The following is a 15701-nucleotide window of genomic DNA, read 5'->3' on the forward strand; positions in this document are numbered from 1 at the left end:
AAACCGAACTCCAGTTGACGTTAAGAAGTTACGAATCTGAGCGATAGTTTAAGGTTTAAGGCTTCTAATAATTTCTGAGCAATTTAATATATTAACTAAAATAAAATATTTTACTGATTAAAATAAAATTTTACACTGTTATAAATAATTTAAATATTTTACTATCCCACAAAAGCGATGGTTTTTTTTTATTAAATTTAAATTTTCTATTAAAAATAAATTCACCACTTTACCCTGTTTTAGTTTTTTTCTAATTTTAATTTTACTGGATCCGATTCTCACTGAAACCACTGACTACTAGTAAAAATAAAAGGTTTACCGTAAACCATTTCAAAAAGTGAAACAAGTAAAATGCACGGTTTCATAGAAAATATATTTTTTTCAAAATTTGAAAATTTTCAAGAGAAAAGGACCTTAAAGGAACTGTATCAAATTCAGAAAATTGCTTTTATTAGTCCCAAAGTAATAAGTTTAAAATGTGCTAACATTTTAAATAAAAATCGAATGTTTTTTTGTTACTTTTTTCCTTTTTTTGGGACCTTGAAAATGGTTTATCTTATTTGTTTTCTTCAAAATATTCTCATTAAGAACTGCGAAGTAATTTGTTATCGAATGTAATTTGGAATTTTGAGATTATCCCAAGTTTTCAGATAGGCAAAAGAAGTTCTCTTGAATGAAGTATTTGTACTTCTTCGTTGTCTTCCTTTTTCCCATTTTCCATCTAAAATAGTGAAAAATCTTAAAATTCAGATTTGAATACAATTTTAAATTATCTTGAATAAAAAGGGACAGATAATCCTAACCGGCTTATGTAGGTGAGATTCTTAACGTGAGCTAACTCGGAGTGCATGCAAATTCGATTTGGAGCTGAAGTTGGGAGACGCCATTCAGTTATCTTGAATCAAATTCGTGAAATTATACAAATTTTGTATTTAAACCAAAATATCAAGGATTGGGATGAACTGGCACAAAAGTGATATATGGGTGAAATGTAGACCAGAATGTACTCTATAATTTTCCTATAGAACATGATCTCATCGATTACTCAGAAGCCAAGATAATCGAGGTTTTTTGTTTCTTAACTTGTTTTTTCATCCAGAGTGCCCCAAGTAGTCATTTGTTGAACTTCAACTATATCAAAGAATTGTTGTATTTTGCGGGACTTTCCATTTAAACCCCTATTTTAAGTGTCTTGGTGGAGTAGAGGCAGTCAAATTGGCATCTGAGTGATTTCAAAGCGTTATTATGGGAAAAATCAATTTTTTCACACTTAAACGGCAAAATCGGAGTGATAGCGTAGTCTGAGCGGAAAATGATGTATGGACGAAATGTAGAGACAAATGTCCTCTACAATTATGTTGAAGTAATCATCAAAATCGGTTCAGCGACAGTCGAGATAATTGAGGTTATGTGATATTGAAATTGGTTTTTCGACTGTGGCGCCCCTGGTGTTGATCCAACGAAGTTCAAATATTTTAGAAAGTTGTAGTATTTGGTGAGATCTTTCGTTTAAGCCCTCATTCATCAAAATCGGTCACATAGAACCGGAGATATGATTTTTTGAATTTCGTGAACTTTGACCCCTCATATCTCCGGTTCTGTTTTAACCACAGCGCGCATACGCACCATTTTGGAAACGTCCTAGACTGGACTACAACATACTAAAATTTCATTAACTTGCACAATGCCGTTTTTGAGAAAAGTGACTTTGAATTTCGATGAATTTTGACGCTATCACAGCGCCACCTGTGGTGACTTTTTGAACTTCCATCTGAAAGTGCTCATCGAGACGAAACCAAAAAGGTAAAATTTAGGTCGCTATGTTAGTTAGAACCGGAGATAGAGGCCGGTCAATGTTCGAACTTTGACCCCTTATATCTCGGGTCAGGGGTTATGGATCGACTTAAGGTTTTTTTGTTTGATAGGTATAATCAACGGCTACAACATACTAAAATTTCAGCCCGATGCACAATGGAATTTTTGAGTTATTTAACTTATAAGATTTAAAAATTTTCATTTTAATAATAGCGCCCCTAGCGGTGGTTTTATGAACTTGCGATGTTAGAAGGGGAAGTGGCATTTCACGAGAGCTTTCCAAAAAGCCCTCACTTTTTAAATTCTGATAATTAGAACAGGAGTTATGGCCATTTTAAGAAATTTTTTTTGGACCCTTATAGCTCGGGTCAGGGAGGTCGGGGGACCTTAAGTTTGGTATTGATGGAAAGCCCTAAAGCCCAGCTATAACATACTAAAATTTGAGCCCGCTCGATGCCATAGGGGCTGAGCTATTGAGAAAACAAAAAAAGGGGGGTCTTCAAAATGGCGGAAGGAGGGGTGGGGGGTGGGGGGTCTATGCACCAAGTTGCAATTTTCACCCGATATATAACCTTTGCCGAAAACCGCAAGTCGATATCTTTTTTAGTTTAGGAGCTATTAAGCTCCAAAGAGCGGCCGGCCGGCCGGCCGGCCGGCCAGCCGGCCGGCCGGCCGGGAACGTAAAATAGCCACATATATATTCGTGATCAGGAAGTGCTGAAACACATTTTGGCCAAGTTTGAGGTCGATCGGACGACATGAAATTTTGTTAGGATTATAGTAGGTGAGATTGTTAAGAATCTCACCTAATATAGACATTGCTTTGTGTAAAATATCGGACACACATTTTTTGCAAAGATTTTATTACAATAAATCGTTGGCAGAGAAGAGGCTACGCTCTTTTAATTCTTTGGGATTGTATTACTTGTAAATTGAAAAAAGACCTTATGGGATTTTGAAAAAAAGACTGTCCGATATTGAAAGCTATTCGATATTTAATACAGTCTCGACAGTCTCTCTCATATAATTTATTTTTATTTTACAAAAAAAATCTTTTAGGAGACAATATGAGCTTTTCTTTTCTTTTCCAGGCAAAAACTATAACTCTGATTTCTATTCAATTTATTTCTCATCAACTTTTTTAGTTACGACTACCTCCAACTTACCACGACCTATCTAATCAAAAAACAAACGGAAGAACTTATGATACTTTTTTTCTAGCCGTCTTTCTGATAAGATGATTTCGGTAATTACAACGAGGCTTTGATTTTTATGAAAATTTATCACTTTTTTATTATGTATTATTTTAGCCATGATTTCATTTTTATATATTTTTGTTTTCTATTTATTTATTTATTTTTTGATACTATAACGTGAATACAATTTTATCCTATAATATTTTTACGATGCCGTAGATTCACGGGCCACTTTGCGCTTCTGCTTTTCTTAAGCTTTTCTTTAATTCTAGCATTAAGGCACTTAAGCAAGCACATCCTTAAGAGATTGAATTAAAGAAAAGCTTACGAAAAGCAGGAGTGAAAGGCCAGCCGCACTTTCGGTACGTTAGTCTTTTAATTAATAAAATTTCTTACTAGAGATTTATTGCCTTTTTAACAGTTTTATGTAAGAAAATACAGTAGACTCTCTTTCAATTGGACATTTGGGACAAAATGTCATCCGGTTTATCGATAGATTTGGGCATCAAAGCCTTTGTAAATTCTACAAAAAGCGTTCAATTATAAAGAATCACGATAAAATAGGAAGAACTACAGCGAATTTGAGGAAATTAGCTTCATAATTAAACTTAAAAATTGTCAACAAAATTTTTCGCACGACTGAAAAAGAGCCGATTGAGTGAGAGTCTACTGTACCAAGTATTTTTTTTATAGAATAAAAGAAAGCTTTAGAAAATTCGGAAAATTCAGAAAATGATTTCTTGTGTTAAAAAAAGTTGAATGGAAGAATATATCAATTTCTTTGAAATGGTGTTTTCTGCGGAAAAACACATTTTCATCCTCAAAGACTAACATTTCCCTAGTAGATTTTCCCATCTGATTTTTGACCTGAGTGAAAATTCAAGGTGTTGAAATGAGCGCGATTGATCTATCTCCCTGCAACTGTTATTCGTGAAGAAGAATAAGATGTTGGCGCGCTTCTTGGACGCGTGAGTAATTCGCGGTGAAGATCTCGGTGTTGAAATCAATTGGATGATTTCCAGACTCCAATTGCCAGCACTCTTGCACCGCTGATTGGTGAGCTGGTGCGCAATAAGCCCATTCCGCACCGAATCCCATGGGATTGGGTCTTATCTGATGATTGCTCAGCAATTGGGATCCATCGCGGTTTCTTGCAAAAGATCTTATTCTCGCGGATTTCTGTTGCTTTTTTTTCTTAATTTTCAGGGAGACCGTCGGACTGATCAGAGTGTCTTAATTGCTTCAACCACTCAACACCTGCGCATCCACCCTCGATGGCATTCTTACGCGCAATTGAGACATTTCCAAAGGCCTTGGTAGGTTTATATGAGTAATTTCTGGGACGCAGAAAGTGAACCAGAAATTAACCATTGAACAGGTCTCTCTCTCTCTCCTCCTCAATCGACGGATAAATCTCACGGAACGTCTCGCGAGCATCATTAGCCATTGAACTTGCAATTAAGATAAGGTTAATGGGAAGAGTTTAATGAAACCATATGCTCATGTTATGCCAAAGCTTTTGAGGCCCTCAACAATGAGCAGCAATTTATCGGCACTTGATTGCGTTAATGAGCAATTTTTGCACTCTTTCCGAAGGATTTTCCCGCACTCACCCACCAGACATCTTCCATTCTTCTACACCATGTCGTATTTTTTTTTTGTAAAACATTTTTCTCACATATTTCTTCCTCAATTCAAAAGAATTGCTTTATAATGCACCAGAATTGTATCGTGGTTGGGAAGGAAAAACCTCCCCGAAAAGTCACATACACACACAAAGTACAACAAAAAAATTAATCTTTTTTTTTCTGGTTAAGTCATCCACGTGCAATTAAATGGCCAGGTCTTCGAGACAATAAACAATATCAATGGCAGGTAATTGCTGTATCAGGAAAAGAGGAGAGATGGAAAGACGCGTCGGAAGATAGGCTGAGAAATATTTAATAAATCCCAACGAGGGCAGAATTGCGAGAGCGATTATTGAGATGAAATTATCGTTTATTCCTTCATAACTTGATTCTTTTTCGCAAATTAAATTAACTGCTATATACAAAGCTAGAATTTTTGCAAGGTTGTTAGAGGACGTTTTTTTTTTAAATTTTATGTAACTGCGTGGATTAAGAGCCAGACAGAATTGAAGAAAGCATGAGATTATTGCATTTAATGACATATAATTGTTGTCCGGAGCTTTTCTATTAATTTTATCATAATTTTCCCATAGTAAAAAAGACGTTAACATTTTCTCTGTACCAGCGATTTTAGCATACTTTTATTTTTTTAGGTTAAAAAAAAATCATTTTAATTCTAAGACTTAAGGATAGTCTTCATCAATCCTATATGCCATGTCCGGTCGGTAAAGACCAGCCTTTAATGTTAGAATAAAAAAAAGCTTTCGCACAATAAGGGATCAAAGTCATCTACATCTTAATTAGCATTTAGCATTCAGCAAAAAAAAACGGTAGGGTCGGAGGAACGTCTGTTCGACAGGGAACCCCTATTGACACTTTTGTCAAAATGCTGAAAATTATTTAATGTATCTAGTAAATTATAAATAATATAACGTTTTTTCTGTAATATAGCTTTTACTATAAACAGAGATGTTCAAATTTCATATCCCAAATGGTACAAAGTAGGGTATCAATAGGTGCTGACACGAGTTCTTAAAGTGTCAATAGACATTCCTTTCACCCTATTAACATTAAACTTATTAAAACCCGGTCAATTTGACCGGTTTAAAATTAACACATATTTAAACGGTACAATGTCAGTATCAAACTTTGTAAATTTCTTAAAATAGGCTGGAATCACCACCTCTTACCTTACTTTTTACCTTTCTTCTTACCATATTTCTTACCAAATATAGTAAGTGTCATGAAACTTTTATCGAACGAAATTTCATTTTTGAATAAATAATTTGCCTATTGAACATTTAATTACATTCGGCGAATACATAAAATTTGTATTTAGTTAGTAAATATTTCATTTCATATTATTTTTATGTAAAAATGAGCCATGGCGGAAAGTGGTAATATTTTAAAATTGATTCACCACCTGTCGCCATAGCTTTTCAATAGGCGACGCTAACTTCACTTTATAGATTCTCAGTTATTCAAATCTATTTTGTTTACTTTCTGCAATAGACTAATAATTTGATTTCTCAAATAAAAGTAAAAAAAATCATTTAATGTGAGTAATAATAAAGTGATCACGAGGAAAAAGAAATGCTGAATGGATTCTTTGCATAATATTGCTCAAAATAATCGAGTTTGAACGTTTCCAAGTGGGTGGCGAGAAGTGGTTACAGAACTGGCGAAAAGTGGTAAAAAGTAGCGACGAAGTGGTTATTCTTGCATTGTTAATAAAAATAAGGTTTTTAGATATTCCCGCGTTAAATTGTAGGACAATTGTTTTGACGAATCCAGAGCCAATATATCTAAGTAGCTTTGTGTCAAAGGAGAATGGTCAAAACTATATGGGCGTTGGTCCCGGAATCGCCACAAACGAGAGTAGGCACATTTTGTAGGCACTGATATAAGATTGAAAAATTGCCGGGACCCAGGACAATAAACGCTGGGAGTTCTTGTAAAAAAGCCTTTATCCTTCCGAGAAATCGCTGTTTTGACAACGAATTACGCAAGAACTGCTAAACTGATCTTGATGAAATTCGGAATAGGGTCACTGTATGACTCAAACTTTCTATTTATTTATACCACCCCCTCCCTCCACCCTCCGTTCTGGTAGCCTTCATACAAAATGAGAGCACATTGCCCTATATCTCCTTTATGTGAAAAGGTAGAAAGCTGAAATTGGGCATAAGAACAAAGCTTAAGTAAGACTTTTAAACCATGCATACTAACCCCCTTCTTGTAGCCCTGATAATAAGGGGTCAAAAGTTATAATACAATTAATTTCACTTTTTCCTAAAAGTGGCGATAAGTGGTTACTCCACCTTATGCATGTAATATATTTTTCAGTGTTTAAATTTTAATTTTTTACTCTTTTCCAAGACGAATTTGTTGAGTTCCCTACCGCGGTTTGTCATTTGACCGAAAACCGACCAAAAACGGTCAGTAGGTTTAGTGTTAAAGCAGAGTGATGGAATATTTTATTCAGTTTGTTTAATTTGGCCGATAACACTCAAATTTCAGTAGGTTGACAATTAAAAAAAATAGGAAATAAAAAATTAGTGAAATTTAACTATCACCTTATGGAATATTTGTAATTACAAACTATCGATCTATATCTTTTAGAAATTTAAAATGATTTTATCAATTTGCAGCTGTATTTAAATAACTATTTCCATAAAATTTTTATATACCATCACGATCTCGGATTGGCTGAAAGCTTGAAAGCTTTAAATGCTTTTAAGCTCCAGCCAATTAGAGAACGCGATGGTACTAAAATATTTTATTCAAGTATTAAATATATAATTCCATATGGATTAATCTTAAATTGGAACATTTTATTATTTGTTTACTGGACAAAAAATGTTTCTGCGGAAAGAAATTTGAGCTTCATCCCAACTTTTCGTATTTGCCGTTTCACTGTTAGCAAAAAAACTCTAAATAATGCAAACAGAAAACCAATTAAAGAGATCACACATGGCTTCATCCATAAATCCCTTTCTCGATCTTCCAAGCCAGAAAAAGAATTGTCACATCCTCTTAAAAGGCCCAGCTTGAGCGAGGTAGTGCCCCAATCGAAATGGTCTTCGTCTGTCAATCCAGGTGATTTAGTGACTCGAACAAGATGGAAATCTCATTGGGCTTAATTGAAGCCCGCTCCCGGAGAATTTTCCCATATTTGCCCGTGCCGACAAGAGGCGCAAATTGGCAAAACCACAAAATTATAGACACCTCATTGCTTGATTAAGTAATTAACGAGTCGCGGCGTTCAATTAAATTGTGCGAGACGCTTTTTTGTGCCCCGTTTGAGAGCGGTGCTTTTGCTAATGCAGTGCATGTGAATTTTCTCGAGAGATCTCACCCAAGATTGTCCAATGCGTACAAATGATCATCTATAAAAGTTTTCTAATTAAAATTTTAACTAATCGAATTGAATTCCATTAGATTGTTGCATTCTTTTATTTTGCCTTACTCACTGAAGCTTTTCTTTCGAGGAAAAATGCCCGGTAAATTTCTTCTTGAATGTTAGATTTTTCACCCCATTGAATCTTGCCTTTTCCCACCTTCAATTTCCACCCGTGAGTTCGAAGGGGTACGAAGGGATAGAGAAAAGAATTAGGCAATTGTACATTCTTTTCACTTTTTCAGCCTTTTTTTTTCGTGCAGAGCAAGGAAAAGGAAAATTGTGGGTGGAATTCCACCGAGATCTGACTAATTTTTTCACTCAATAAAATACGTTAGAAATGCAAATTTTCACGAACACAATATTGAAGATTGAAATTGAATTTTCCACTCGTGCTACTGCTCTTTCTCTCTCTCTGCCAAGCACAGGAAGGATGGGCACCTTTCTTAGACGTGCAGAGCAAGAAAATAGAATAGCGTCACACTGAGGAAATTCCTATAATCAATTTTCACATCATATTACGATGTTTATTCTTATTTTTTCTTCTTCAACAGTGGGCGATGGGAGGAGCATTGCCATGCTTGAATTTTACTTTTTAATCACTTTAGGGCTGAAACACATTGATCGTTTCTCCATAAAAGATTGTTTTTGTAGCACAATTAATGAAAAAAACAAATATAAAACTTATTTGTAATTAATATTATGGCCTTATTCACTTATTTGTCCAATAGGCCAAATTGAAAAGTTTTAGGTTATGTTAATTCTAACCTTAAAACTTAAAGACATATTTTTTGGGGAAAATATCTTAATTTGTCGTGTAAAAGATATTTGAAATAAATATTGAGAGTATAAAAATAACTGAACGAGAAAGTTTTTTTTATTACTTTAATTGATTTAAATTTTAACCTCAAATATTAAAAAAAAGAATTAATAGAAAAATTACATGTTATATATTATGTCCAAAAATTTCTCGTTATGAGATGACTTTCTTTTTGAGTTAGACCTTACATAACCTCAAACTCAAGTGGCAATTCTTTACTATTTAATTGTATCAGGTTTATTAGTAGAAAATAATTAAAGAGATAAATCACAGAAATACTTTAAATAAATGAAGCAGAAGTAATAATAATGTCTCATAACATTTAGCAATTAATAGCACTGCAGAAAATTTCCTTCAAAAAACAATTTTTGAAGAAATTTTCTTCCAGTGTGTAGATGCCTTTAAACAAAAGTTTATTGATAGTAGAAAGGGACAAATGTACACTATTTAAAGTATAGTAAAGAGAAAATTAACACATAATGAAATCCACAAAAGAATAGAAAAACAAAGAAGTGAGCGAAGACACATACAAACTAATTTAAAATAAGTCAATTTTAATTCATGTTCTTTTGCTCTTTCAATTTTTAATAATATTTCTCTAGAGGTTCCATTTGTGAAAATAAATATTCTTAAGACGGAAAAAACTTAATATTTTTCTTCTTATTTGATAAAATAAGTCACAGTTAAGCTTTTAACTGGTTTTTTTGGTAGATGTCTTGGCTTACGTTCATCATTTTATTTTTTTAAATTAGTTTTTGGTATTAAATTTCACCGAATAATACAATTGCAATCGAGAAAAAATGGGGAAAAAATATGTGCAAGTGTACAGTACAACTTGCTGAAGCGGAATAAGTTTAATATGATCCAGCAGATCAATATATCCAGCAGATAAATATATTTTTAGACTGATTGGATTGATCTTTAACATTTTGATAGTAACTTTCACTACTAGAATTTGCAAGCAAAATTACTAGATTTTTAGAGCTCAAATATATAAAATACCAAGACCAAAAATATTAAACCAAGACACATACCAGACAATCGTAACAATTATAGTGACTTAGTTTTGATTTTTTTTTGTCTCACGTTCACTGGTAAAAACAAAAGGGTTAAATTGACCCAACTGGTAAAAAAGAAAGGATCACCGAGGATCCTTTGAAAGTGTCCCTGTTTTTACACTCATTTACCTCCAGAATAAACAAACAAAAACGGTGATAAGGTCATCTTTGGTGTTCGCTCAAATGAGAGAAACATAAGTATCAGCAATAAGTTAGTGCTAAAACATAATCTAACGCGATAAATTTGCATACAAAATTTCAACAGACACTAGTGATCCTTTCAAAGGTTCAAATATGATCCATCTTTTTGAAAAGGATGGAATATAATCTAATTTGATCCTTTCATTTATAACAGTGTTATAGGGGAAAGTACTCTTCCTTCGAACGTTCATGCCTTCGAATAATATGAATTTAGTTTTAGTTTTCCTAAGAGACTTACGCATTTCTATTAGGATAAAAGGAACGCCTATTGACACTTTAAGAACTCGTGTCAGGACCTATTGACACCATACTCTGTACCATTTGGAATAAGAAATTTGAACACTTATCCTTATCGAGAGAGCCTTATTATAGATTATCCTTATTATAGAGGGCTTAAGATCATCGAATAGAGGTCCTGTGCATAAATTTGCTTTACTTAATCCCTTAGAAATGAGAGAAGTTCAGCCGTAGAACTGAACTTTAGGTCTGAAAACCGCTTAATGCATGTTTCATAATCAACGTTTAACCTCTTGTCCGAAGATCTTTTGTTACTAAACAGCATTTAAAAGCCCACCCAATGGTTTTAGGTGTTTATCCCTTCAATTGTGAAATAAATAAGTTTGAAATCCACAAATCGACCTTGTGAAATTGAATTATCCGATAAAGATCTATAATTTTAAAGTGTCTAATTTTTTAACCCATTAAAAACGATTATCCATTGCCAAAAAATCCTCAGTCTAAAGTTAAATTTTGACCAAAAAAAAACTTGAATAAATGGCATGTTTTATGACTCAATATTTGACTCCCGTCCCTTGGGTTAAACCTCTCGGCTAAATATCTAATATACTTTGTAATGGAGAAGTTGAAATGGAAATCTAAAACTTCTTAAGAATTTTTTAATATAAAATTTTATAGTCAAGACCTGTAGTGTAGCAGGATTATTTCTGGCTTCTGAAAGTAAGCTTGGAAACGTGATATCCCTAATTATGCCGGTTTAAGGTAAAAATAGGTGAGAACAATATAAGAGGAAGAAGGTACAAGACATAAAAAGTATAAATCAACATTCAAAATAGTAAACTAGTAATTAAATAAAAAATTTCAAAATCAAAGACATTTTTTTTTTAATTTTTGTACCAAATGGATTTTTTTGAAAAAATTGGAGTGAGCATAAAATATTTCTAGCGCGAAATATTACAATTTCAAGGAGCAAGAAAAAATACTGCGCTTATCTACGAAATTCCGAAACAAAAAAGCTTGAGAACAAGACTGAATATTTCAAAATTAAAAAAAAAAACTTCGAATGACCAAAAAAGCATTCTTCTTGTGGGAAACAATCACTATTTTCAGCTAAATTTGTGATAATGTCGAATGTGTATTAAATTAAAAAATTAAGGCAAATTGTATTACATATGTAACACATATTTCTATATGATTAATAGGGGTAGTAGGACACCTTCAAATTGTGCTAATTTTAAAATAGGACTGTTTTCTTCTATTTTTTAAAAGGTATTAAGGCTTATCATAATGAAATTTAGCTTCACAATGGATTGGTAAAGCTAAATGGTATCACGGAAAGCTCCAGTTCCGTTTAAAAATTGGAAAGAAAACCTATTTTAAAAGCTGCTGAATTCAAAGATGCCCCACTCTCCCTACGGATTTTTTTCTCACGAATTCTTATCAAAGTCTAGTTCACGACAACATTTAATTAATAAGCAAATTCTTTTACATGTTGCTGCAAAGAAATGCCGCTGAGCTATGCATGTCCTCCGCCATTGGTCAGTTCCATCTTGGCAATTGAATAAAACTTAAATAAAATATTTAATTATAAGGGCAGCTTATTCATGTATTATTTGAATCCTTAAACAATAAGTCTAAATCGAATTAAATAGAATATCATAGGGGAAGGCTTTTAAGTTTCGGATGACAGAAGGTTCAAAAAACAATTTTCTAACTGTTTAGAATCGATAGAATTTCGCTTCTCGTGGATGATTATAAACTTATAATGATGTCAGAAGCCTGGATTTTTCTGCAGGAGCCTAATTAGTTCCTGAGTTGAGGTATTGTTCATTTAAAAATTTTTGTAATTGATTCTTCTGTTAAAAGTACCCTAGAAGACTAATTATTAAAATCGGTAGCAATCTCTTCGATTTCATAAAGAAACATAAGAAAAAATTTAGCAGGACAAAACTCATATCTCCAAGCTTCAAGACCCCCCCCCCATACTTAGATATAATCGATTTATATCTAAGATATAATCGATTTTTCAGGATTTTAAAAGCATAATTTCTTTAAAAAAATCGTTTTCTCTGTAATAAATATTAATTCCATTATTTCATATGTTTCCTACCTAACACGTACTAAAGTTTTTATGTTATTTGACGTGTGACAAGTGTGAACTGGATCGAAAATTTGAAGATGGCTCACATTTTTAACGAGTTTAACACTTTTTTTTTAAATGCTTTCCATTTTTAGCACTTTCACTTCTTTGGATATCTTTTCTAATGAACTTGAAAATTCTTAAGGTTTTTTTTTACCGCAGATGTGAGTGACTTTGCATACCTATTTTTCGTAATGTTTCTAGACACGCTTACGGCTTAACCTAATTGTAATCAAAATGATGATCAGTAGGGGAATTCTGTAATTTTCGTGGCATTATCACGCGTGAGTTCGAAACCTGACAATGCCAATCGACCTTTTTTTTGTTATATCATATGAGTTCGAAAATGCATTTCGCTGATTTTTTAATGAAATGCCTTTACTTAGTGATTTTATGAAAATACAGTACGTCTTTGTTGATTTGTTTAACAAAATTCATTGTCATTTGAATTGCTAGAAATCTCAAATATGTGACTTCTGACAATGCCACGTGAGCTAAAATGGCAATGTCACGACTACAGAATCGCATTTTCGAAAAAGCTCTCCTAGGATTCGAGCCAAATTTGTCATATGACATTGCCAGAGCGTTATAGAATTCCCCTCCAGATTATACATATTTCCATCAGTTTCTGACTAATCTGTCCCTCGGCTTAATCCGAGAAAGGCCTTAGTTAGTGGAAAACTAATCTCGGCTTAGGTCGTGGGTGTATCTAGGTTATAAACTTCCCTTTAATTATGACATTTGAGATGATATTTAGATCATCCTTAAGTGCTAGAATTAAAGAAAAGCTTGTGGAAAGGAGTGGTGCAAAGTCACCTGCATCTACAGTACTCATCTCAATAAAAAACAATTAAAAAAACAAATCAAAGATTATTTAACCCTTTAAGGACGATTGGAACACCGGTGTCCCATAAAGAAAATAATTTTTCCTGACTACCTAAAGTTGTTTTTTTTCTTATGTCTGTACATAATTGTAAAGTAAAAGGTTGAAGGAATCTAGAATATTATTTGCAAGTCTCGAACTATTTGCTATGTAGTAAATATTTAAGCTCAAAAATGGTGAATTTTTAAATTCTCAAATTCATAATTGATTTTATTTATTTTTTATACTTCCAATTTTTTTAAAACAAAACCCTTTTGGCAATAAAAACTACAATACTCATACGTAATATTTTTCTTTAAAGCGAAAAATATTATTCATTGGTATTGTCAGAAAAATTAATCAAATTTTTGGGCTATTTTTGTCCCTATCGTTCATAGAAGCACAAAATACTCCGAATCAGACTCTTTTGGACTTTCCAAGGTTAGATGTAAGACTTATCATTGATTATGTTTCTCAGATTAATTTTTATTGTTGATTTTCAGTCCGTAAAAAGTTTCTCGTCGTTAAAGGGTTAAAGAAAAGTTTGTAAAAAGAGAGGTGCAAAGTCACCTGCATCTACAGTACTCATCTCAATAAAAAACAAATAAAAAAAAAAACAAATCAAAGATTATTTAAGTTTCCAAACAAGATGGCCGTCTAACGGACAAAAAGGGAGCACTAACCTGTAGTAGGGAAACCCCTGTGGTACATGGAGATCCATTGGCATTCCATGATGACCATGATGAGCAGCTGCATGAGGGAATCCCGGATGTTCTGCCCCCGGGCCCATGGCATGATGCCCCAGCATTGCTGCCCACGGCGAAGTGGCGAATCCACCGCCAGGATGATCCATAATCAAATCTTTTCCCTTCTTAACACACTGTCCCAAAGTTAAAAAGTCACTCACTCTCTTCTCAAAAAAAATTCACTTTCTACCAATTGGTCCTTTCACTGTCACGATCCCCATTGTGCACTTCCTGGACACTACCACAGACAAAACAAGATTCACTCTGATTTGAAATTTGCCGGGAATTATTTGACGGATTGGGTCTAGGTGATTGCTAGTTTTGGACGCCTTAGCGGCAATTTGTGGGGATCATTTCGCGACGATCGCTAGAGGTACAATTATCTTCCAATTGGTCTCATCGATGAACTGGCTCCAGGAGAAAAAAAAAAGACGACAAAGCTGAGGGGCTAGACGTGTCTGGGAACTGTGAATTTATGTTTTATGCGTTCTTTGACTCTCTGTCTTCTGCTTTTGGATGATCCTTCTCTGATGACTCTACTGAGGATCTTCTGAATCCTCAAAGTTTTTTTATCCTGCAACACTGTCTTATCAAATTTTCTCTGTTCTAATCACTTTCTTCACTTTTTTGTCCAAATCCCCATCAGTGCGTCACAACAAAAGTCCTATCTTCCCACGCTCTCTCTTCAGCGTTGACGCATTGGTCAGAAAATCGCGATGGAATCCTTCGGGAATGTTCGCACTTGAGTACTCTTCCATCCACTTGAATCGGCCACTTGAGACAAACTACTCAAACGCCTCACTGGAAGCACGTTGGCGACCAGTGGAGCGCTTCGTGGCCCAGATGGTGGCGCCCTTCGTGTTCTGCACATGCCATCATCTCTCTCGCGCTCTTGGTCACAGTGTCTGGGAGTGCAAGTGAGATGGTCTTTGCGAAAAACGCACACGCGGAAGAAGCTGTGGCGCTTCTGGGAGGCTGTGCAACAGAGCAGGAACACCACATTGCCTTCCCCATTTGCTTCTTTTCCAGCTACACACGCACTCCACAAGTGTCTGAGTGAGTGAGAGATAGAGAGGGAGAAACAGGGTACCCTGCGGTTGGGGACTGGACTGAGAGACACGCCCGGTTGAGGTGGAGAGGAGCTTGCGCACATGAAACACTTCCCCCCGATCCTCCATCTCCGCACACAAGAAGCCTCTTTCGGAAGCTTTCGATGGTTGGAAATAGTTTCTCTCTTGCGATTCATCAAGGATTTTTCCGCGGAAGCTCACGGGAGGTCCTCTCACAGCATCTTTCCCACTTTTCTCTCTCTCTCTCGCCAGCTCCGTGTGAGGGCAGAAAATGCCATCTCTGCACGACCAAAAACGTGATGCTGTCTTAGGATGCCTTTTTTCTTCATCTTCTGCTGCTCCTATACCTTTATCCCAATTCTCTCTCTCACAGGCTCGTTTTTTTTTTTTGTTTAGTTGCTTCCACGTGAATTATGACCCAGCGATATGTTGGGGCTCCCTTGTGATCCCTTTGGCGCACTCCTTTCCACGATCCCAAGACGTGAAAAAAGCCTTACCACGTGTATCATGCTCTCTCTGTCTCTCCCA

At 34.7% G+C, this 15701-nt stretch overlaps 1 protein-coding gene across 4 annotated transcripts in view; it reads right to left on the minus strand.

The window, feature by feature from the left end:
* The window catches only part of LOC129809772 (protein trachealess), a 205704-nt gene extending 190003 nt beyond the window's left edge, over positions 1-15701 (minus strand). For 3 of the 4 annotated variants that reach the window (XM_055859847.1, XM_055859845.1, XM_055859843.1), the window contains exon 1: positions 14041-14668. In XM_055859847.1, the coding sequence (XP_055715822.1) occupies positions 14041-14210 (170 nt within the window). In that variant the 5' untranslated portion in view covers positions 14211-14668. Of the gene's footprint in view, positions 1-14040 lie in introns of all 4 variants that reach the window. The other variant, XM_055859849.1, reaches the window with a different exon arrangement.

Source organism: Phlebotomus papatasi, chromosome 1 (genome assembly GCF_024763615.1).
Source record: "Phlebotomus papatasi isolate M1 chromosome 1, Ppap_2.1, whole genome shotgun sequence".
Lineage (NCBI taxonomy): Eukaryota > Metazoa > Arthropoda > Insecta > Diptera > Psychodidae > Phlebotomus > Phlebotomus papatasi.